At 39.2% G+C, this 25,909-nt stretch overlaps 1 protein-coding gene across 9 annotated transcripts in view; it reads right to left on the reverse strand.

Annotated features, from left to right (window-relative positions):
* CARMIL1 (capping protein regulator and myosin 1 linker 1) overlaps positions 1-25,909 on the reverse strand; it is a 326,341-nt gene that overhangs the window by 37,618 nt on the left and 262,814 nt on the right. For all 9 annotated transcript variants that reach the window (XM_067006576.1, XM_067006574.1, XM_067006577.1 and 6 more), the window contains 2 exons: positions 25,297-25,384; positions 20,479-20,628 (listed from right to left, as the gene is read on the reverse strand). In XM_067006576.1, coding sequence (XP_066862677.1) covers positions 20,479-20,628; positions 25,297-25,384 — 238 coding nt within the window. The remainder of the gene's footprint in view (positions 1-20,478; positions 20,629-25,296; positions 25,385-25,909) is intronic.

Here is a 25,909-nt window from a genome sequence, read left to right on the forward strand (position 1 = left end):
GTATAGCAGTGAAGAAGACCGATGAGGTCCCTGCATTCTTAGAGTTCATATTCTGGTATCAAAAAAACACACTGGCACGACAAAGATGCTAACGTGTTGTTTGTTCAGGTTGGTGGGAACACAGTTTGACATTTTTTTGGTGTGCTTTTTTGTAATTTTGTAGGAACTCTCCAAAAAGCTTATTTAGGAATACTTAAAGGCATTCCTCAGGTCACTTGGTGCTGACTGATTGCCTGGACTTACTCTGCAGACACCCCAGTAGAAGCTCATCTGCAGGACCATATGCCACCACCACTGTGGCCACCTCTTGATGGGTAATGAGAAGAGACAAATTTTATCATCAGGTGGAAACTGACTGACTGTAATATATGTGAAGAAACTTTAAAGATTCTTAAAGCAACTCAGGGTTACACGTACCAGTGTTTTACAAGTGTTATTATTGCCATGAAGCATTCAAGAATAACTGCCATCTCACTAACAGGCACATGAAAAGATACTCAACATCACTAATTACTAGAGAAATGCAAATAAAAACCATGATGCGTTATCACCTCACACTGGTCAGAATGGCTATCATCAAAAAGTCTACGAAGAACAAATGTTGGAGAAGGTGTGGAGAAAAGGGAACCAACACTGTTGGTGGGAATATAAATTGGTGCAGCCTCTGTGGAAAACAGTATGGAGGTTTCTTAGAAAACTAAAAAAAGAACTACCATATGATCTAGCAATTCCACTCTTGGGTATTTATCTGGAAAAAACCAAAAATACCAAGTCAAAAAGACACATGTACCCCCAAGTTGACAGCAGCATTATTTACAATAGCCAAGGCATGGAAGCAACCCAAGTGCCCATCAACAGATGAGTGGATTAAATGATATGTATACACATGGAATATTACTCAGCCATAAAAAGGAATACTGCCATCTGCAGCAACACGAATGGACCTAGAGAAGAGTATAATGAAATAAATCAGACAGAAAAAGACAAATACTATTTAATATCACTTAAACATGGAATTTAAAAAATAATACAAGTGAATGTATATCCAAACTAAAACAGACTCACAGACATAGAAAACAAACTTGTGGTTACTAAAGGGGAGAGGGAAGTGGGGGAGGGACAAGTTAGGGGTATGGGATTAACAGATACGAACTACTATATATAAAAAGGTACGCAACAAGGATCTACAGTATAGCACAGGAAAGTATACCCATTATCTTGTAATGACCTACAATGGAATATAATCTGCAAAAAAACTGAATCACTATGCTGTACACCTGAAGCTAACACAATACTGCAAATCAACTATACTTCAATTAAAAAATAATTAAAAATCAATAATAATAATTTAAAATATAGCTGCCATCTCAACATTTAGGAGCCCAAGAAGCCAAATTAAAAAAAGAACTTGGTACCACTTCTAACTTTTTCATTTTCTTTACCACAAAACTCACATTTGAGGGAGTAAAAAAATTCAGCATGAACCTGGACAGGATTCACTCTAACAAAACAATGTAAATGTTTTGCTGGACACTTTAGTAATTCATATCAACAAGAACACGGAGATAGCAATTTGGTGTTCAAGAACCGGCCCAGACTGGGTGAGGAAGAAAAGCCATTTAGTTTAAAAAAAAAAAAAAAGCAAATGAGGGAGTTTACCTCCAAGCACAGCAATTTAGGCAAATCTGCCCAAAGACTGCAGAGGTGCCTTTAGGCTCCCACCTCATCGGCCCTCCCTCACCTTCCATGGGCAGAAACAGCATCACGTCTCTGAGGACTTCAACTATGGATAGTTGCCTAGTCAAGTATACTCACTTTTTAAAACTTTTGCAGAGATAAATTCTTTTTACAAGTTAATGGCCAAAGACATTTATTATGGGATCCTTTATCACACACACAAAAAGTTATTTTTTCCAAGTTTTTTTTCTTTTTAATATACAGCAGAATTCTTTTTGAAACATGTTGAACAGTGTCTCAAAAATACAGAAGAGTGAAATGGAATTAACTTGGCTGAAATAGGAAAACGCCTAGAGGTTGACTCAGGAGGTTTCCTTTAAGTGACTCCTCCCTACCCTTGTGGCCACAAACATCCTTGGGGGAAACAAAGTGAAAGTCTTTGGGTGGAAAGGATAAGCCAGAATTCTGTCTTGCTCACCTCTAAATCCCCGCAGCCTGGAGAAAGCCTGGCAAGTAGTGGGCATTCAATAACTGGTGAATGAATGAGTGAACTGACCCACTGTTGTAACCCAGTGCTTCCCTGCACTTGGATTTTATAGACTTGTTTAAAAGAGAACATCTGTCACTACTACCACCATCACTTCCATAAAGGGAATTTAGGCACAGAGATAGAACGGCACAATCTATTATAAAGAACAGGCCTTTAAATTAGATACATTTACATTCATGTAAAGTTTTTCTCTGTTGTCCTTATTTTTCCCGTTTTATGTTAGATTGATAAAAAACTTCCTAATGGACCTTAGTGGTTCACGGATTGGTGTCCACTTCTTTAACTTCAAATACGTACACCTACTCTTTGCTCCCCAACTATTCTTAACATTTTCAAATTTACCACAAAAATCGTATAATAAATACAGGTATACTCTTCACGTGGATTCTCTAAGATTTTGTCACATTATTTCCTCTACTTTCTCTTTTTATCACAAACACACAAATTTTTGGTTGAACCATTTAAAAGTTGTTGACATCCTGACATTTCACCTTTAAATATTTCTGCATGAATATCCTAAGAAGTATATTCTCCTACATAACCATACACCTAACAAAATTAATAGCAATTACATAGTATGTATGTACATACCATGGTCCACATTGAAATTGCCCCAATTGTCCCTCACATGTCTTACAACACTCCGCCTTGCCCCTTTTAGATGCAGGATCTAATGGAGAATTCACCCACGATATACGGTTATGTTTCTCTCATCTTTTTTATCTAGCAAACCCTCCTTCCCCCACCCCCAATCCTGCCTTTCTTTTCCATGATACTGACTTTCTTGAGGAATTCAGGCCAATTGTTTCACAGATTCTCCCACATTCTATATTTGTCTGATTGTCCCCCATAATTAGATTCAGGTGAACTATTTTTAGCACAAATGCCAAACGGGTGATGCTGTAAACGACTGAATCACAACAGGTGGCACCCAGATCAAGTTGTTCCATTCTTGGTGACACTAAATTTGATCACTTCAATAGGGCAGGAACCTCCCAACTGCTTCACAGGAAAGGTACCTTGTCCCTTGGTAATTTGTAAAGGTACCTTGCCTCTTGATAATAATAACACTGTGAGGTGATACTTTCAGTTTATGTGGATGAGCCCATTTGTAAACAACCACTGACAATCCTTGCCTGAATGAATGAATATAAGAGAGCTACAAAACTGTCACTCTGTACTTCTATCATTCCCACATTTTATTAGGTGCCATTTCTCTGTAAGGATCAAATTTCCCTTTTTAAAATCTTCTGTACCATCCTTTCTCTTTTATTTTCTTAGTATTACTATGGACTTAAGGATTTTTAAAAATTAATTCAATGTATCCTAAACTATTACTGTCATTACTGCTTTGGTTGCAGGGAGTATCCCAGCGGAAGCCATTTCAATCTGGATTTTGTATCCTTTGCAATGATCCCACTGGATTTAGAGCGAATCCTTGCTTTTTGATTCAAGATATCCTAGTGTCATCTTGTGCTTTCCTGTGCATTTTTTAAATGAATGTGGGTAATCCCTGTTTAATGAACTAGATTATAATAATGAAATATTTCCTACCACATTGTCATCTGAGTCAAAGCTCAAGGGGAACCCAAAGTTAGTCATTATTATTTTTACCCTCAAAATATCTAACCAAACAGTATCATCACATTTGTAGTTTAAAAAGTAATTTTTATGCATTTCTACTTGTTAAAGTTTGAGGCGGTATAAATCTTACTGAGAAAATGAGATACCTAATCCTTCCTATGATGACTGTTGGAGAGCAACAATCTTTAATATCTAGGAAGAGTAGTATATGGAAGCCATAACTCTGAGAGAGCCACTATAAATCAATGGACAAAAGGAGGAATGATGTGTAGAGATTTAGTGAGGCACCACATTTCCTACTGAATGCAATATTAAATCCAGCTATTTGCATCACACTCATTAACTTTTATATCCAGAATCTCATTTCATATAAAAGTTAAAATGGCATCATGATGTTAAAACAAAAACATTCAGGGAGGTGTACTGATGAGACTGTTGTGAAGATCACAGCAGAGTACTATTTTTATTTTTATTTTTTTTGCCGTATGCGGGCCTCTCACTGCTGTGGCCTCTCCTGTTGCGGAGCACAGGCTCCAGACGCGCAGGCTCAGCGGCCATGACTCACGGGCCCAGCCGCTCCGCGGCATGTGGGATCTTCCCAGACCGGGGCATGAACCTGTGTCCCCTGCATCGGCAGGTGGACCCTCAACCACTGCGCCACCAGGGAAGCCCCTATTTTTAAATGAACATGGTTTGTTTCCTTATTTTCCAGATCGGCACAATTTTTTTGATACAAGAAAATTAAATCTTTATCTTTGTCATGTTTTCTCCAGGAAACAGCCCACTTTTTATTCATTTTAAATAATCTTGCAACCAAGCTATAGTGGAAAGTTGGATAAACTGTCTATCAAACACACGTTTTATACGCCACTGTGATGTTGTATTACAACCAAAGAAGAATGGCTTTCAGAGCATATGTATGTAATCTCTGTTGTCCCGACTTAATATTAACTATAACAAACCCTGTCTTGTCAACGACTGTCTTTCATTAACATTTTCCAACATTTAAGGCTTCAGCATCAAATAACAGGATACAGATGGTCAACGGATTCAGTTACCTGGGGAGCGGAGGCCACACATTGCACAACTAGAAGCCCTTTCTGAGGTTTTGCTACGGCCGTGATACAGGATGCTCTGAAATCTTTTTCAGGGAAGGGCCATTTTGGCCATGCTGAACTGGGTATGGCACTTGGAGATTTCAGCTGGGTACAGTTGACCCTTGAACAATACAGCTTTGAACTTGTGCAGGTCCACTTAAGTGGGGATTATTTTTCAATAAATACATACTACAGTACTAGTCAATCTGAGGCTGGTTGAATCCGCAGAGACGGAACAACAGACATAGAAAACGGGCTGTACAGAGTTACAGCCCAATTTCTGCGGGGGGCGGGGGTGTCGGCGCCCCTAACCACCGTGTTGTTCAAAGGTCCAGTGCCTTCGTGCAAGGGCTGAAGTGGAATGAAGGCTGCTCCCAGAGAATCCTGGCTTGACTTACAGGTACCCACCCTACCGTTCAGCTCTGGTTAGTTGATCTCCTGTCTGGGACAGCAAAATGACCACATACCTCAGTTGTGATAAAGTCAGATCAGTTAGGTCTAAAGCTTGCAAGCACTAGTTCCCATGGTTAGGGCTCCACCTCACCCAGCAAGCAAAACAGAGCACCATGGAGTCATAGACAGGGACTGATCTTGAACTTTGCTGTATCATAACTTCATTCCCTCTTTAGCAAGCCTTTATTCTCAGGAGATATTTGGCTAACCCTCAAATTCTCCTAGGCAAGAAGGAAAACTGTCCAACTGAAGGTCAGGGCCAGTGGCATGGCCTGAGTAAGCAGGACTGAATTGGGGGTGATCACGTGTGTTCTCAGTACGCAGCTTCCAGAGGCAGACAGCCCTCTTTTCTCAGTTTTTTTGCTGCTTGTTCCCATCAGTTCAGACACCTACAACTCGAGCCATCACTTGCCCCATTATTTCAAGAGGTGGGATTTGCTACCACAGGTTAGAATCCCTCCCAGTTCACTAAGAGGAAGAGTAAAACCCTGGCGGGACAGAATTAGCCTGCAGTTAGAGACACCACCCACCAAACTTTCAGTGCAAACCCTCCGTGAAAAGGCTCTTCCCCAACCCAACCTTCCCTGGACTTTTCTTCCAGTGGCCTGGTCCAGCCTGAAGACCAGGGATGCAGCAGAGAGGGTACAGGCTTGGAAACTGGGTCATTTGGAGTTGAGTCCTCTGCTCTGGCTACCCCTAAACCAGCCGTGTGATATGGGGCAAGGGTATTAATGTCTCTGAGCTCTCATCTGAAAAATAGGTTAAAAGAATTACCACATATGGCTGCCATGACAAAGCTGAGGGCACAGTGCGTGTCTCACAGTGGGTACGTGGTTTTCTCCTTTTTTCCTATACAACTTGCTGAGAGCTTGGATCACTGAGGATATGACCTATAAATTCTCATTAATAGAACCTCATAGGTTTAAAGATAGCCTTTTCACACCAAGAATCATTTTCTAGAATTCCCAGAGAAATCTGTTACTGACATTTATTGCTGGCGTTAGCTGTACAGAATTCAAAGACATAACTCCCGTACCCTCAAGGAGCATAGAATCTAGCATGAAAGTTGAGCTAAGCAAGGAACTGCAATGCAAAGCCAAGGCATTAAACAAAATGTACTGAGCAATTATTATGTGCCAGGTACTGGGCACTAGATACTGGGGTTATGTGGTCCAAGTACAATCCCAGTCCCTGCCCTCTAGGAGCATATGCTCCAGCGTGGGGAGATGGCAAAAAGTACCTACACGAGTAAACAAGATCATTTCAAGTACTGATGAGTGCTGAGCAGATAAAACAGGATAACATGGTAGAGAGACTGGAGAGTTTCTTCAGCTCAGAGGGTCAAGGAAAACATTTGAGAGATCTGAGTTAAGACCTGAGTGGTGGGGAAAAGGTAGCGGAGGGAAGATCTGGTGAAGCGTGTTCCAAGCTGAAGGAAGAAAAGGATGGGACGGGAACCAGGGCAAGTTCTAGAGAAAAGCAATAAGGCCACAGTGGCTTGAGGGAAGTGAACAAAGGAGAGAGTAGAGCACATAAAGAGATGTAGGCCAGATCATGGAGGACCCTGTGAACCCGTGGGGAAGAGACTCCATTTATTGTGGGTGCAATGGGAAGCCATCAAAGGGTTTGACACCTCACACTCATTGATCTCTACTTTAGAAAGTTCCTGGGCTACTGAGAGGGGATTGATTGATTGCAGAGAGGCCAGAGTGGAAGCAGAAGTATAAGCGACAAGTCTATTTCAGGAGTACAGGCAAGGGTGGCTAGGGTGAGGGGCCGGAGTGGATATGGACAGTAAGGGAAAGGGTAAGACTGAGACTGACTGTGGAGTTAGGAATAAACAGGTAGAATAGAAGGTGGTGTCCCACACTGAGAAGACGAATGCTCCAGTAAGGGGAAGGGGAAATCAATGATTCTGTTTTGGACACATTAAGTTTGCGATACCCAGTAGACATCTAATTGAGATGTCAAGTAGGCAGATGAATATACAAGTCTGTAGCCCAAGGTAAATTGAGATAAATGTCATGAATGTAGGAAAAGAAAAGTGCATATAGAGCTGAAGGGACAGTGGTCAGGTGAGGGAAGGTGTCTGGTGAGCGCATCTGTACCATGGCTGTGCGTGGGTGATTTACCAATCCAGCCCTGGCTACTGAGCTCCGAGGCCGCCTCTACAATTCCCCACTGGACATCTCAAGCCAGGGTCTTGCAAACACCTCACCTCAACGTAACCAAAACGGGAATCACTAACATCTGTTTCTGCCCAAATCTGCCCTTTCTCCCATATTCCTCACCTTCAGTGTTGCCTTCAAAATAAATAAACAATACAGAAACAAGTAAACCCTTAGCGAGCTCTACAAGGCTCTTTGTGATATGGCCTTCACCCTCACCACCTATCCTCTCTCCTACCCTTTATTCCCGTTGTACCATAATCCCACAATAGTTCCTCAAATCGTGATGCTCTCTCCTCACTCCAAGCCTCTCTATAAGTACTATTCTCTCTGCTAAATTTACTTACTCATTTTCCTCTCGGCCAACTTCTCCTTCAAATGCTAACTCTCACTGTAACAACAGTTACTAAGGGCCTTATTATGTACCAAGCATGATGCTCAGAACTTTCCTCAGGAAGGCCTGCTTGACAATGGCCCTCCCCAGGCTAGGCTGGGCATCCCTTCTCTCCATAGCAACCTACACATCTCTATCAGAGCTCTTTCCCACCATATCTCATATTTCACTGTATTAATGGATAACCACCTCAGTCCAAAAGTGAACTGAGGCTCCTGCAGAACATCAAGTTGTTTTTTTGATTTTTTTTTTTTTTTTTTTTAGTTTATACCCTTTTACTAACCTATATCTATTCCCTAAGGCTCCCAGCCCCTGACCTGACAACCACTTTTCTACTCAGTTTCTATGAGTCTGACTCCTTTCTTTCTTTCTTTCTTTTGAATTTTATTTTATTGTTTTATACAGCAGGTTCTTATTAGTCAACCATTTTATACACATCAGTGTATACATGTCAATCCCAATCGCCCAATTCAGCACACCACCATCCCCACCCCACCCCCACAGCTTTCCCCCCTTAGTGTCCACACATTTGTTCTCTACATCTGTGTCTCAATTTCTGTCCTGCAAACCGATTCATCTGTACCATTTTTCTAGGTTCCACATATATCTGTTAATATACGATATTTCTTTTTTTTTCTGACTTCACTCTGTATGAGTCTCTAGATCCATCCACGTCTCTACAAAAGACCCAATTTCATTCCTTTCTATGGCTGAGTAATATTCCATTGTATATATGCACCACGTCTTCTTTATCCATTCGTCTGTCGATGGGCATTTAGGTTGCTTTCATGACCTGGCTATTGTAAATAGTGCTGCAATGAACACTGGGGTGCATGTGTCTTTTTGAATTATGGTTTTCTCTGCGTATATACCCTGTAGGGGGATTGTTGGGTCACATGGTAATTCTATTTTTAGTTTTATAAGGAACCTTCATACAGTTCTCCACAGTGGCTGTATCAATTTACATTCCCACCAACAGGGCAAGAGGGTTCCCTTTTCTCCACACCCTCTCCAGCATTTGCTGTTGGTAGATTTTCTGATGATGCCCATTCTAACTGGTGTGAGGTGATACCTCATTGTAGTTTTGATTTGCATTTCTTTAATAATTAGTGATGATGAGCAGCTTTTCATGTGCTTCTTGGCCATCTGTATGCCTTCTTTGGAGAAATGTCTATTTATGTCTTCTGCCCATTTTTAGATTGGGTTGTTTGTTTTTTTAATATTGAGCTGCATGAGCTGTTTATATATTTTGGAGATTAATCCTTTGTCCGTTGATTCATTTGCAAATATTTTCTCCCATTCTGAGGGTTGTGTTTTCATCTTGCTTATGGTTTCTTTTGCTGTGCAAAAGCTTTGAAGTTTCATTAGGTTCCATTTGTTTATTTTTGTTTTTATTTCCATTACTCTAGGAGGTGGATCAAAAAAGATCTTGCTGTGATTTGTGTCACGGAGTGTTCTTCCTATGTTTTCCTCTAAGTTTTACAGTGTCCAGTCTTATATTTAGGTCTCGAATCCATTTTGAGTTTATTTTTGTGTATGGTGTTAGGGAGTGTTCTAATTTCATTCTTTTACATGTAGCTCTCCAGTTTTCCCAGCACTACTTACTGAAGCGACTGTCTTTTCTCCATTGTATATCCTTGCCTCCTTTGCCATAGATTAGTTGACCATAGGTGCATGGGTTTATCTTTGGGCTTTCTATCTTGTTCCATTGATCTGTTTCTGTTTCTGTGCCAGTACCATACTGTCTTCATTACTGTAGCTTTGTAGTGTAGCCTGAAGTCAGGGAGTCTGATTCCTCCAGCTCCGTTTTTTTCCCTCAAGACTGCTTTGGCTATTCGGGGTCTTTTGTGTCTCCATACAAATCTTAAGATTTTTTGTTCCAGTTCCATAAAAAATGCCATTGGTAATTCGATAGGGATTGCATTGAATCTGTAGATTGCTTTGGGAAGTGTAGTCATTTTCACAATATTGATTCTTCCACTCCAAGAACATGGTATATCTCTCCAGCTGTTGGTATCATCTTTAATTTCTTTCATCAGTGTCTTACAGTTTCCTGCATACAGGTCTTTTGTCTCCCTAGGTAGGCTTATTCCTAGGTATTTTATTCTTTTTGTTGCAGTAGTAAATGGGAGTGTTTCCTTAATTTCTCTTTCAGATTTTTCATCATTAGTGTACAGGAATGCAAGAGATTTCTGTGCATTAATTTTGTAACCTGCAACTTAAATTCACTGATGAGCTCTAGTAGTTTTCTGGTGGCATCTGTAGGATTCTCTATGTATAGTAGCATCTCATCTGCAAACAGTGACAGTTTTACTTCTTGTTTTCCAATTTGTATTCCTTTAATTTTTTCTTCTCTGATTGCTGTGTCTAGGACTTCCAAAACTTTGTTGAATAATAGTGGCGAGAGTGGACATCCTTGTCTTCTTCCTGATCTTAGAGGAAATGCTTTCAGTTTTTCATCACTGAGAATGATACTTGCTGTGGGTTTGTCATATATGGCCTTTATTATGTTGAGGTAGGTCCCCTCTGTGCCCACTTTCTGGAGCGTTTTATTATAAATGGGTGTTGAATTTTGTCAAAAGCTTTTTCTGCATCTATTGAGATGATCATATGGTTTTTCTTCTTCAATTTGTTAATATGGTGTATCACTGATTCATTTGCATATATTGAAGAATTCTTGCATCACTGGGATAAATCCTACTTGATCATGGTGTATGATCCTTTTAATGTGTTGTTGGATTCTGTTTGCTAGTATTTTGTTGAGGATTTTTGTATCTATATTCATCAGTGATATTGGTAATTTTTTTGTAGTGTCTTTGTCTTGATTTTGGTGATGGTGGCCTCATGGAATGAGTTTGGGAGTGTTCCCTCCTCTGCAATTTTTTGGAAGAGTTTGAGAAGGATGGGGGTTAGCTCTTCTCTAAATGTTTGATAGAATTCACCTGTGAAGCCATCTGGTCCTGGACTTTTGTTTGTTGGAAGATTTTTAATCACAGTTTCAATTTCATTGTTTGTGATTGGTCTGTTCATATTTTCTATTTCTTCCTGGTTCAGTCTTAGGAGGTTATACCTTTCTAAGAATTTGTCCATTTCTTTCAGATTGTCCCTTTAATTGGAATAGAGCTGCTTGTAGTAGTCTCCTAGGATGCTTTGTATTTCTGCAGTATCTGTTGTAACTTCTCCTTTTTCATTTCTAATTTTATTGATTTCAGTCCTCTCCCTCTTTTTCTTGATGAGTCTGGCTAATGGTTTATCAATTTTGTTTATCTTCTCAATGAACCAGCTTTTAGTTTTATTTATCTTTGCTATTATTTTCTTTGTTTCTATTTCATTTATTTCTGCTCTGATCTTTATGATTTCTTTCCTTCTGCTAACTTTGGGTTTTGTTTGTTCTTCTTTCTCTAGTTCCTTTAGGTGTAAGGTTAGATTGTTTATTTGAAATGTTTCTTGTTTCTTGAGGTAGGCTTGTATAGCTATAAACTTCCCTGTTAGAACTGCTTTTGCCGCATCCCATAGGTTTTGTATTGTCGTGTTTTCATTGTCATTTGTCTCTAGGTATTTTTTGATTTCCTCTTTGATTTCTTCAGTGATCTCTTGGTTATTTAATAACGTATTGTTTAGCCTCCATCTGTTTGTGTTTTTTACATTTTTTCCCTGTAATTGATTTCTAATCTCATAGCATTGTAGTCAGAAAAGATGCTTGATATGATTTCAATTTTCTTAAATTTACTGAGGCTTGATTTGTGACCCAAGATGTGATCTATCTTGCAGGATGTTCCGTGTGCACTTGAAAAGAAAGTGTAATCTGCTGTTTTTGGATGGAATGTCCTATCAATATCAATTAAATCTATCTGGTCTATTGTGTCATTTAAAGCTTCCGTTTCCTTATTTTCTGTCTGGATGATCTACACATTGTTGTAAGTGAGGTGTTAAAGTCCCCCACTATTATTGTGTTACTGTCAATTTCCTCTTTATAGCTGTTAGTATCTGCCTTATGTATTGAGGTGCTCCTATGTTGGGTGCATATACCTTTGTAATTGTTATATCTTCTTCTTGAATTAATCCCTTGATCATTATGTAGTGTCCTTCCTTGTCTCTTGTAACATTTGTTGTTTTAAAGTCTATTTTATCTGATATGAGTATTGCTACTCCACCTTTCTTTTGATTTCCATTTGCATGGAATATCTTTTTCCATCCCTTCACTTTCAGTCTGTATGTGTCCCTAGGTCTGAAGTGGGTCTCTTGTAGACAACATACATATAGATCTTGTTTTTGTATCCATTCAGCAAGCCTGTGTCTTTTAGTTGGAGCATTTAATCCATTCACGTTTAAGGTAATTATCGATATTTATGTTCCTATTACCATTTTCTTAATTGTTTTGCATTTGCTTTTGTAGGTCCTTTTCTTCTCTTGTGTTTCCCACTTAGAGAAGTTCCTTTAGCATTTGTTGTAGAGCTGGTTTGGTGGTGCTGAATTCTCTTAGTTTTTGCTTGTCTGTAAAATTTTTGATTTCTCCATTGAATCTGAATGAGATCCTTGCCAGTAGAGTAATCTTGGTTGTACGTTTTTCCCTTTCATCAGTTTAAGTATATCATGCCACTCCCTTCTGGCTTGTAGAGTTTCTGCTGAGACGTCAGCTGTAAACCTTATGGGAGTTCCCTTGTATGTTATTTGTCATTTTTCCCTGGCTGCTTTCAATAAATTTTCTTTGTCTTTAATTTTTGCCAATTTGATTACTATGTGTCTCAGTGTGTTTCTCCTTGGGTTTATCCTGTATGGGACTCTCTGCACTTCCTGGACTTGGGTGGCTATTTCCTTTCCCATGTTAGGGAAATTTTCGACTATAATCTCTTCAAATATTTTCTCAGGTCCTTTCTCTCTCTTCTCCTTCTGGGACACCTATAATGTGAATGTTGTTGCGATTAATGTTGTCCCAGAGGTCTCTTAGGTTGTCTTCATTTTTCATTCTTTTTTCTTTATTCTGTTCTGCAGCAGTGAATTCCACCTTTCTGTCTTCCAGGTCATTTATCCGTTCTTCTGCCTCAGTAATTCTGTTATAGATTCCTTCTAGTGTAGTTTTCATTTCAGTTACTGTATTGTTCATCTCTGTTTGTTCTTTAATTTTTCTAGGTCTTTGTTAAACATATCTTGCATCTTCTCGATCTTTGCCACCATTCATTTTCCGAGGTCCTGAAACATCTTCACTATCATTATTCTGAATTTTTTTTTCTGGAAGATTGCCTATCTCCACTTCATTTAGTTGTTTTTCTGGGGTTTTATCTTGTTCCTTCATCTGGTACATAGCCCTCTGCCTTTTCATCTTATCTGTCTTTCTATGAATGTGGTTTTTGTTCCACGGGCTGCAGGATTGTAGTTCTTCTTGCTTCTGCTGTCTGCCCTCTGATGGATGAGGCTAACTTAGAGGCTTGTGCAAGTATCCTGATGGGAGGGACTGGTGGTGGGTAGACCTGGCTGTTGCTTTGGTGGGCAGAGCTCGGTAAAACTTTAATCCACTTGTCTGTTGATGGGTGGGGCTGGGTTCCCTCCCTGTTGGTTGTTTGGCCTGAGGCAACCCAACACTGGCAATTACCTGGGCTCTTTGGTGGGGTTAATGGCGGACTCTGGGAGGGCTCTCACCAAGGAGTACCTCCCAGAACTTCTGCTGCCAGTGTCCTTGTCCTCACGATGAGACAAAGCCACCTCCCGCATCTGCAGGAGACCCTCCAACACTAGCAGGTAGGTCTGGTTCAGTCTCTACTGGGTCACTGCTCTTTCCCCTGGGTCCCGATGCACACACTACTTTTGTGTGTGCCCTCCAAGAGTGGAGTCTCTGTTCCCCCCAGTCCTCTCAAAGTCCTGCAATCAAATCCCAATAGCCTTCAAAGTCTGATTCTCTAGCAATTCCTCCTCCTGTTGCCGGACCCCCAGGTTCGGAAGCCTGACGTGGGGCTCAGAACCTTCACTCCAGTAAGTGGACTTCTGTGGTATAAGTATTCTCCAGTTTGTGGGTCACCCATCCAGCAGTTATGGGATTTGATTTTATTGTGATTGCACCCCTCCTACCGTCTCACTGTAGGTTCTCCTTTGTCTTTGGATGTGGGGTGTCTTTTTTGGTGAGTTCCAGTGTCTTCCTATCGATGACTGTTCAGCAGTTACTTGTGATTCCAGTGTTCCTTGTTTTGTTTTTAATGAGTAAATTAGGATAAAAATGGGAAATAAATGAAGCCAGAATTAAGACTGAATACAACATACTATACTTCTTTAGGCCTGGAACTGCACCCACGCCCCTATTTTTTTGATGTGGACCATTTTTAAAGTCTCTATTGAATTTGTTACAGTATTGCCTCTGTTTTATGTTTTTGGTTTTTTGGCCACAAGGCATGTGGGATCTTAGCTCCCCAACCAGGGATCGAACCCACTCCCCCTGCATTGGAAGGCAAAGTCCTAACCACTGGACCGCCAAGGAAGTCCCAGGCCCAGAACCCTTTTAATATGTCAAGTGCACATATAGCTCTGAGCCTCTCAACTTACAGTACAAAAGGCAGGCATAAGTCATAGCACAATTCACTGTGTCTGAGACAGAGCAAACTAACGGCTCCAGGTTTCCACTCCTCTTGACAAAGAACTGCAATTTCTTCTGCATAGATTTGCAACAAAGGCATCCTGGCATGAAACTGAACAATGCCCACAACAGTGGTACAGACAGTAGAAAGAGCACATATGGTAACAATTTTTATAGGGATATTAAAGCGGTCCTTAATGAAAGTCAATGACATGATGCAAAAGCACAACACAGTAAGAGCAATGCTGTGAGGCCCAAAAGAATAGGGAAAAAAGGGGTTGAGTCTATTTAGCAGAGACTCTCCAGGGCACCACACCCTCTCCTACCCCCTAATCTCTGTTCAAGGCCCTTCTGGACCTTGGTCCTGAAGGAATGAGATCTGGAATGTGCTTCTGCACTTCCACAAACGGCTGTCAAAAAAATTACTAGAAATTTTAAGGAACATACATTTTAGCTGAATTATACAGATGGTATCATAGTTTCTGAAATTTGGAAATTAAGAGGTTTTCATATGTTGCTTTCTAGTGGTTAATAAGTGAAGCCTCCATTTTTCCAGAGTGATATCAATATGAAAATGACAGTACAGAATAAATAAAACTGTAAGAGGAAACAAACAGGACTTGAATGACCTTCTGTGCACAGTTAATATCAGTGTGACTAATTTTAAATGAGATATCAACTTAATAGTCTGTGCCTGGCAACACTGTTAATAGATTAGTTCAATTAATAACTGTTGGTATGTGAAAATGAGGTGATTTGTTTAAAAATAAAATATCATTTTGACCAAGACAAATGGATCTTAACTGAATTTTAATCTCTGTTAAAAAGCTTAAAAATTATATATGGAAATTTGAGGTTGAATTTGTTAAGGGAAAATAATTGCTATTTGGTCATTGGAGCAAGGATTCACAAGATATATTCTGTAACAATTCAAGCCTTTTAAAATTGTTTTCCTAGGAAAGAGCAGTAAGCATACGACCTGTTCCTCTGCATGAATATATTTTGATTTAAAACTGGTATGACACTCATTAAAATAACTGAAAGAATTACACACAATTAGTGAGCTAGTTCTGCCAAAGGAGCAGATACTGACTCTTCACCACTTGGCACATTATTTGAAACCTCAAACTTATGCAATTTTTTAAAGGTAGTAGACTATATATAGTGACAAATTGAATATGTAGACATTACCAGTCAGTAGAAGGAGAACTGTATCCTTTAATACCCCAAGGGCCAATGACAAACCGAAGTTGAAAGATATGGTGGGAAATACTGATTTCCTAAGAGCACCTGATAGCAGGAAAAGAACAGATGGTCTACGGACAATAAAGACTCTAAGTGAATACACGTTTCAGCTTGACATACAAGGCATGTATGTTGAAATGACAAGAAGCATATTGGAAAGCTAATTAATCACTGTCAGCAACAAAATAACACATGGAGAGGTACAGAATGTTCCAGGGAAGCCAAAAATAGACAGATTCATTTCTAACAATTGGATAACAATTAAGTGGATCAGATCCTTGATGCAGTTGTTTCCAATAATGTTTAAAAACTATGGGCTTACATTATGGTTAAATGGCACACAATTTTCACTTGTGTTTCTGTTCACATTAATTTAGTATGGAAATAGAAGCAGATATTTTGCATAAAACAATGCAGTCTATTTAAATCTAACTTGGAAAAAAAAATCTAACTTGGAATTTAATTCTGATTGCAAGAAATGTACCAGATATGAAATCAGTATACAGATTATAGCAGACTGGTTAAACATGCAATGGTCTACAGACCATTGGGCGCCTGCCTTTGGGTGACCTTAGATCACCTCGGCTAAGTTACTTAATATTTCCATGCCTCAGTTTCCTCATCTGTTAAATAGAAGGTATTAACAACACCTATCCTTCATGGGCTGTCATGAGAATTAAACTGGTTGCTATTTAACAAAAAGCTTAGACTAGTGCCTAGCATGTCAAAGGTGCCATGTAAGTGTTAAATAAATGAATAAGAAGACTTTTCAAGCCATCTGATTCCCAGCCCTGGAGTTAAAGGGTTATCAGAATCTCTGGCGCTACGACAGTGGATACAGGTTGAAAAACCCTGCAGGTTATTCTAATAGTTCTTGTTCTACGCTGCCTTCCTCCCCACCAGGTAAACTAAATTACCTCTTAGTTTCTTTCTAGTTAAAAGGAAAAAAATAATTACTTGATTGGAGACAGAGTTTTTAAAAATGATTCCCTTCTGCCATTTTGTTTAAAGAAATAAGCGTTCTTCTCCAACTTTATGAAATTAAGCTTGATGAGAAGCTCTCAGTCATCCTCCCAACAGATAACAGGCCCCATCAAATCATTCAATCATCCCTATTTCAGCCCTCAAAGTACAAGTTTAATAGGTGTTGACTAAGTGAAGAATTTCCTTCAAAGAAATCAATCATTGTTTCCATCTCCACGAAGGCAATCCTTAAGTTCAAACTAATTTGTATTTCAACAACTAATCTATGACTCTGAACCTTCCCTAGTGCTATCATAGCTATGGGTTCTTTAAAGAGACTTAAGCACTGAAATGGAATTGACTTTTGGACCACAGAGAAATGGAGGAAAACATAAAGATATCCAGGAACAGGGGGAAAAGGAGATGCCCAGAATATCCACTAAGTCTGTTAAAGAAATGTTCAAAAATGGATTTAGTAGATACCATGAACAGCACAAACAGAAAATGCCAGGACCTGTTTAACAATCTTGAATCTATAAGTAGAAGGTTGGTGATGAGTCAGAGTTACTTTGGAATGTCCTAGGGAAACTATTTCAGGGCTTTGGGCTACAAACAAACATTTTAGGGAATAAAGTTACAGCATCTCCCAGAGCAGTCACATTCAAGAATGCTCTGGCTCCATGTGGCACAATTTCTACCTGCCAGGGATGTATAATTCCATGTGGGAAAGGTTGTATGCATGTACTTAAATGCTTCTAGAATTTTCTATGCAACAGTTTATCTTGTGTCCTTCCTGGATCACTTAAGATCTAAACGCTGCCAAAGAATACATATAGGCTCATTTAGAAAATTATCACCAATTAAATGTCTCTCCCTTTGAAATATGTACTTCAAACCTTTTAAAAAATCATACCACATAAGGATAACAACTTGAAATATGTGGTAAGATGTCAATGAGAAACAAAAATGATTTGCTACTTTGATTATGAAAGGTGGCAGTGCAAGTAACTGAAAAAGGCAAATCTAATGCTCTTTTCCAATTAGATGTGAGTTTGTACCACTGGCTTAGGGTAAGAAGTCCAGAGCTTAGAAAGTTGATTTTCTTTCAGAGTGGGACCTTTGCACCTGGGGTAACTGCCACCATGTAAATGGGGCTATCTTTGGGTGGCTTAGAATCAATAGTTAGGCTGAGAGTATAGAGGAAATTATTACAGCACAAAATTCACTGACTTGCACTTTCTACACAAAAATGTTCTTTTTCATCAAACTTGGCTCTGGTTTTCTGCTACTTAACAATTCATTAGCCTTGTTAAAACAATGATCAAAGACAAAATTTTTAGAACTGAAAAAACTGTTATTTTTAATGGCTTAAAAATTCTGCCCAAGTATTTGTTTTCTTTATAGAGAACTCTGTCTTGTCTCAACAAGACACTCGACACCAGAGGCCCTGCTTCTGGTCCTAGGATTCAGTAGGTGCTCACGTCAGGAATGGCCCTAACTGCTTGCCTCACAGCCGTCTGAACCGGAAAAAAGCCACCCTTCTAACCTGGGTCATCCTTTGAGTGAAGTTCAGAGAGCTCTCCATCTAGTTCTGCCTCTTTCTGCATCATGGCAACAAGACAGTTTTTACAAAATGGAAGCCACACTGTGCTGCGTGTGCCTGCAGCATGGTTTGCCCTTTGGTCCTCATAGTGGTCCGGTATCTGCATTTTTTTTTTTTAAAGTACAAACTTCCAGTTATAATAAGTCCTGGTGATGTAAAGTACACCATGGTGACTGTAGTTAACAATACTGTACTGCCTATGTGAAGTTCCTAAGAGAGTAGAGCATAAAGGTTATCATCACAAGGAAAAAAATCATAACTATGTGTGGTGATGATGTTAATTAAACTTGTTGCAATCACTCTGCAATATATACATATATTGAATCATTATGTTGTACACCTGGAACTAATACAATGTTATGTCAATTGTATCTCAATATAAACTAAATTTTAAAAAAGGGTTCTTTTCCTCTATCCTCACCCCACCTACTTTATTTAAGGAGAACAACTTTTTTTTTTCACGTAACAAAAACAAATTAGTCAATCAAACAAAAACAGACCAAGCTTACACAATTTAAAACCATCCTTACATGAGCTAAGCCAATCATTTTAACCAACACTCCATCACCCAAAACCACATGACTTATAAACTCAAAAACTCATGCTTCCTATACCCCTTTCCAACCCACACACAACCAGATAATTCTGGCAGAAAACATCATATGTAGAGTTAATTTTAAATTTTTAATTCAAATCTATTTCCTATTACTCCTTTTTTTTTTTTTTTAGGGTTAGCCTAAGAGGTTTCCAGAATAATTACCCTGTGATAACTTAGTGTCTATTGCCTCAAAGTGTAAACAAAATTTAAAATATTTATTAAACATACATTTTATAACATACTGGACAAGCAAGTTTTTAAAAACTTGATATTCCCTCTACATAGACCGAATATATTTATAGATTATACAGTTATATATTAACAGAAAATTACTTATCTTTAGTTATACTAGAATGTTACTAGTTGAAATATATACTAACATACTAATGTTGAAATCTAAGTTATATTTTAGTCTTTCTTTGCTAGTCTCCTTGTATATGATAAGGTTTTATCTGGAGGGCATTTAACTATTTTATTCACAGATTTTAAAGATGATAGTAATGGTTTATAAATAAGGAACTACTTAAAGCATATTCTCTTCTGGGCTAGAAAAATAGTATCAGTCTCATCAGATCTTTGGTTTTGAAAGTTAAAAAGAAGTACCATTTCTTTACAATGGCTGCTTGAAAAATTACTAAGATCAGAAGCTGATATAGAAATATTTGGGAACATTTGTAGACCAAACCTAGTCTCACCAGCACCCTCTCAGATTATAAGAAATTACTAAAAATGAATGTTTTAGTAAAACATAAAAATACTAAATACAGAGGATGAAAACATACTTAATACAGAGGTACATATAACTATATTAATGGTAAAATGAGAAATAACTATACTAATACCACGAATTTTAGAATAAAATAAAAACTGACATCAAATTGTCCCCAGAAAAATGAAGTATCAACAACCTGAATACTCTAGTTTTATGGTCAGATGGACGCACCAGATTCCATCTTCTAAAGCACATCAAGTCAAGTCAATGAAAGAGAATATGAACTAAACAGTAAATGCAAATCTTAGAGTGTACCCCAAAATTGTGTAAAGAAAAAACAAGAAGAAGCAAGAGATTTTTTTAAAAAACCTATAGGACCAACAAAGAGATAATCATCCTACATATTTTTTTGGGGAAAAAGTCCTTCCCCACGTTTTTCTGAAGGCTTATTTATTTAAAGATATTTTCCTGTCACAAATGACCTTTAAAAGGTAAATAAATACTTTCTCCTAATTAATTTAGGAATTCCCACCCCCCACTATGGCTTTAGGGACAGATCCAAGTTTTATGTTCACTGCAATTTTCACAATTTTTCGTTTTTTGGGGGGTGAGTGGGGTGGGAGGAGGTACTCGTTAAGAAAAGTTTTACAAAATTACAGATAAAAAGTGAGTTATAAGGCCTTCGTGGGAACCATAAGGTTAAGCTTTATCAGCGTCATTAACAGACTATATACAGCAACAAGTTTCTGAAAGAACTATCTCTGCAGGGAAGTTTTAATTGGTCTGGTTTGTAAAGGTGAGATTTTTAAAAAATAAAAACAATAGCAAATCCAGTGAATGGGATAATGCTGTCACCAAAAGATGTGTCTTACCATACAAGTATCCAGATCTTCCAAACGTTCTATCTCTGTGAGCTCCTCCACCGTGATGATGGAGCGTTTAACGGGCTTCTCCTCAGGCAGCTCGATCTCCAAGGAATCTTGCTGAGGAAGGGCCTTGCCACGTCTGCTGAAATGGTCAGCCTAGAGAGTCAAGACACATCCAAGGAGAAATGAAAGTCCAGAGGCAAGGAACAGCAGGTCAGCTGAATTCCAGAAGATACCTTCCACAAGGCGGCGCAGTGAAGGATACTGTCTGCAGTTGGTTAATGGCGACTCTTAATACATTCACACTGGAGTAAGTTACCTCTTTTATCATCTTTCTTTGGAAGGTGGAGTATTTTAAACAAGAAATTACAAAATCTCCTTTTAAAACATCTTTTGAGACGTTAGTTGAAAAACAGGTAATTCATAAATCTTTGCCATGTTTGTGTAAATATGCACAAAGTAGGCATGTATTTTTGTTTTCCAAAAGATGCATTATGAACATTTTCAGGAAGCTGATGTGATTTTTTTCAGCTTTCACTCTTCAATACAATCACCTAAATGTCCGTCGACAGATGAACGGATAAAGAAGATGTGGCACATATATACAATGGAATATTACTCAGCCATAAAAAGAAACGAAATTGAGTTATTTGTAGTGAGGTGGATGGACCTAGACTCCGTCATAGAGAGTGAAGTAAGTCAGAAAGAGAAAAACAAATACCACATGCTAACACATATATATGGAATCTTAAAAAAAAAAAAAAAAAGGTTCTGAAGAATCTAGGGGCAGGACAGGAATAAAGATTCAGACGTAGAGAATGGACTTGAGGACATGGGGCAGGGGAAGGGTAAGCTGGGACGAAGTGAGAGAGTGGCATGGACATATATACAATACCAAATGTAAAATAGATAGTTAGTGGGAAGCAGCCACAGAGCACAGGGAGATCAGCTCGGTGCTTTATGACCACCTAGAGGGGTGGGATAGGGAGGGAGGGAGGGAAGGAGGGAGGCTCAAGAGGGAGGAGATATGGGGACATATGTAAGCATATGGCTGATTCACTTTGGTATAGGACAGAAACTAACACAGTATTGTGAAGCAATTATACTCCAATAAAGATCTATTAAAAAAGAAAAAAAATACACTAGGAAGAAAAGAAGTCAAAGGTGAAGGACAGATTGAAGTAGCTGGATTAGACCCACAACCATAGCAACTCGGGGTTGGTCTGGATGCTGATTCCAACATCTTAACTGTAAGAGGACATCTCTGAGTCAATTGGGGAAATCTGAATATAAAGTGGATTCTAACTGGTAATAAGGAATCTTTGTTGATTTTGTTAGGTGTGACTGTTTCGGCAATCATGTAAAAATCATGCTGACAGTTAGAGACGCTTTCTGAAGTATTTACAGCAAAATGGCATGGTATACGAGAGATGCTTTAAAATAGGCCAGAAAAAAGTGTGTGTGAGTGTGTGTGTGTGTGTGTGTGTGTGTGTGTGTGTGAGAGAGAGAGAGAGAGAGAGAGAGAGGGAGGGAGGGAGGGAGGGAGGAGGAGGGAGGGGGAGGGAGGGAGGGGGGGAGGGAGGGAGGGGGAGAGAGGGGGAGGGAGGGAGGGGGGAGAGAGGGGGAGGGAGAGAGGGGGAGGGAGGGAGGGGGGGGAGAGAGGGGGAGGGAGGGAGGGGGGAGAGAGGGGGAGGGAGGGAGGGAGGGAGGGGGAGAGAGGGGGAGGGAGGGGGAGGGAGGTAGAAAAAGCAAAGAGAGATCAGCAAAATTTGGGGATAATTGTTAAAACTGAATAGTGGGCAAAGGAGAGCTCATTGTCATACTTTCTCTATTCTTGTCTTCTTGTCTGTGTTTGAAATTTTCCACAATAAAAATGTTTTCTCCCCCCTGGAAAAAAAAAAAAAGTAACTGAAGCATGATGTCATTGCCACCAACATTACTGGTGGAAATATAAGGGAAATTTAAACCAGAAAAATAACTGACACAGGGTAAATGAGGAGACCACTTAGTACAAAAGAAAATAAGAAGTGTTCTTTTTTGTTAATTTTATTTCGTATTTCCTCTGAAAGAATTTCTTTCTATATCTAGTGCTCAAAAGTATCTAACGAGGGGAAATAAAATGATTCCAACCTTCATTATTTTTAAAGGACTGAAAGGAAAGCAATTGCTCATAAAATTTTATTTATTGCTAGCTTTCAATGTTTTCATGTAATAATTATTATATTTTACATGACTTATTAATTACCAGTGTTGTACTTTAGATAAACCTAAAAAGGTAAATGGTAAGAGATGAAATAAACTGGGCTGAAATTAATAAGCTCTAAGTGCTGAGCTGATTCATCACCAGGAACTTTGAAACGTTGAGAACCAGTTGACAATTCTATGGAACCTTCGGGAATATTTCTAAACTTAAGTCGGAGAAAATATTAATGCTACTGGAATGTCTTTGAAAGCAGTATTTCATTTTGAAGCTACAATTTCTTTCACACAGCAGTTAAGCTCTCAACTTACAATCCAAATCAGCAGTAAGAAATTCAAAACAAAAAGTGCATTCACACAATTCTTTTTCGATTGTAAAAAGAAAATGACAGTACTTAGAGATACCAAATTCTTCAAAGAAGGACAAATGCAAAAAAAGTGAAAAACTTCGAAGTGTCAGTGTAGTTCTCACATGTAGCCATACTGATACAACATCTAGTATTTGTGTCATCAAGTAGGCATCTTGAGACAGTCCCTGGAGCTGTAGGTTATCGATAAACTATTTCTATAAAGAATGCTTTATTGAGTTTGCTTCTGCTTATTAAAAAAATGTTTGAATTGTGATCTCTTGACAAGGTTGTAGCTCTTTATTGTGCAACGAACTGCAAACCAGTCCTTCTTAAAATCTCTGTGGTGATGAACCAGTTTTTTGTATTTCCAATTTGCCACAAACCAGTATATTGATAAAATACAATACAAATTTTAAAAACATGTGTTTGGATATTATTGCCATGTCAAATTGCTCTAGAAGTCTCTCCACGCTTCCTCTTAGTTTGTGAACTTGCCTTGTCACGAACTAGTAACCATTCATTAGTGGGCCAGCTCCAGTCCACAGGCAATACTTTGAGTAGCTAGAGATGTCCAGCTTATCTTTTATTTTTATTTTTTTAATTTTAATTTTTTTTTTTTTTTGCAGTATGCGGGCCTCTCACTGCTGTGGCCTCTCCCGTTGCGGAGCACAGGCTCCGGACGCACACGCTCAGCGGCCATGGCTCACGGGCCCAGCCGCTCCGCGGCACGTGGGATCCTCCCGGACCGGGGCACGAACCCGCATCCCCTGCATCGGGAGGCGGACTCTCAACCACTGCACCACCAGGGAAGCCCTAGCTTATCTTTTAGATTTTAGAGATGAGTCATATATTTTTCTCAAATGAATTTTTCAAAATACTCATTTTGTCTGCCTCCTCAGAAGAGGCTGTTGCTGCTCCTGTGATTTTGGTTTTATCTACCATCACTCAACAATTCAATGCCATAAAACTGTAGGGTATCTACAGCCTACATAGTTAACCTGCAATTCTTCTCTGGAGAAGACACTGTCATAACTTGTTTGGGAGATTTCTACTGCATCATATCACAAATATTTTCGAGACACAAGATATAGCCACTTATAAAACCTTCATCTGCACCTCAGAGGACTTTGTGAAGTTTCTGATATATTTTTCATATGCACTGATATTGGAAATATTTCTACCTAGTTCTACCTTGATGTAGAACCAGTGTCTAGATGAAGAAAATTTTAGTGTTTCACCTTGGTGATATCCAAAAGGCCTGGCTGGACACTCGGCAGCTATCAATCGCTGGAATATGTCCATTTTACTCTTGCACTCTCTTTGGACTCCAAACATTTCATTTCCATCATGTTTTTAAGAATACTCTGTTATCAGATAATCATATCAGAGAACAACAAAACGAGCACAGATAAATTAAATACAGGTGAGCCTTGTACTACATGGGTTTGAGCTGTGCAGGCCCACTTACACAATAATTTTTTTTAGTAGTAGTACTACAGTACTACACGATCTGGGTTGGTTGAATCCTCAGATGTGGAAAGCTAGCTATAAGTTATACGTGGATTTTCAACTGCAGGGAGGGTCCTGCCCCAAGCCCCAGTGTTGTTCAAGGGTCAACTATAATCTAAAAAAAATTCTCAATTTTAGACCTTAGTCACAACATCATGTCCTATCAAAATTTTTGACCTGTACGCATTATAAATGAACAACAACAGGGCTTCCCTGGTGGCGCAGTGGTTAAGAATACGCTTGCCAATGCAGAGGACACGTGTTCGAGCCCTGGTCCAGGAAGAGCCCACATGCCGCAGAGCAACTAAGCCCATAAGCCACAACTACTGAGCCTGCGTGCATAGAGCCCAAGCTCTGCAACAAGAGAAGCCACTGCAATGAGAAGCCCACACACCACAATGAAGAGTAGCCCCCGCTCACCACAACTAGAGAAAGCCCACATGCAGCAACGAAGACCCAACAATGAAGACCCAATGCAGCCAAAAATAAATAAATAAATAAACTTATGAAAAAAAAAAAACAACAACAATTTCTGAATACCATCGCTTCTGCTTTGCCCTGCCATTCTCTCTGGAGAAATTCTAACATGCTCTAGAAGAGCTGGAAGCAATGAAGAAGGAGGAGGAAAACTAGGATTTTAACCCATAAAGCTGCGAAGGAATAAAATGTAGAAAAGCAACCACATCCCCACGCTGGAGACTGCCCTGCATTACCGCAGACCAAACCAGGGGTTAGGATAAGGTTTCAAGATGTCCACAGCACTTACCAGTTTGTGATGGCAGTGTGAAAGTGCATCCAGAATTTCATCCACGATTCGGTCAGATAGGAAGGAGGCCACTGTCAACTTCACTTCACTGTGTGAAAATCAAAAGCACAGAGTGGCATTTTAGTTTGTGCAAGAGGGATAAAAAATCACCCACCCTTGATACTATGTTGATAAGGTCAACTGTGATTTTGTTTCTGTCTTTGAAAATGGCATACAAGAATGTGCCAACAGGGCTAAGGATTTCCAAAGACAAGCCTTAAACACTGCCATAAACACACAGGTAATAGACTTTCTTCACCAATTCCAACCTGCCTCTGCAATTTCAAAACTCAAGATTTAGTGGTAGAAATGAAAAACATCTGGATAAAGACAAACTTAATGGGAACCATATGTACCATGTGGGAGGAACAATTCATCCACTGACATAAATGAAAACAAACTTGGGCTGGAGTAAATTAAGAAAATCTAGTCTGCTTGTGACGTCTTGGTTATTTCTTTCATATGCATATCCACCGCCTTTTACAAAACTTTTTACCAGTCAAATGGTACCATATTGAACTGCTTCTGCTTTGACTTGCCATCAAGTCAAATTCACTGTTCTCTTGACTTTTAT

This window comes from Kogia breviceps, chromosome 10 (assembly GCF_026419965.1).
Source record: "Kogia breviceps isolate mKogBre1 chromosome 10, mKogBre1 haplotype 1, whole genome shotgun sequence".
NCBI lineage: Eukaryota > Metazoa > Chordata > Mammalia > Artiodactyla > Physeteridae > Kogia > Kogia breviceps.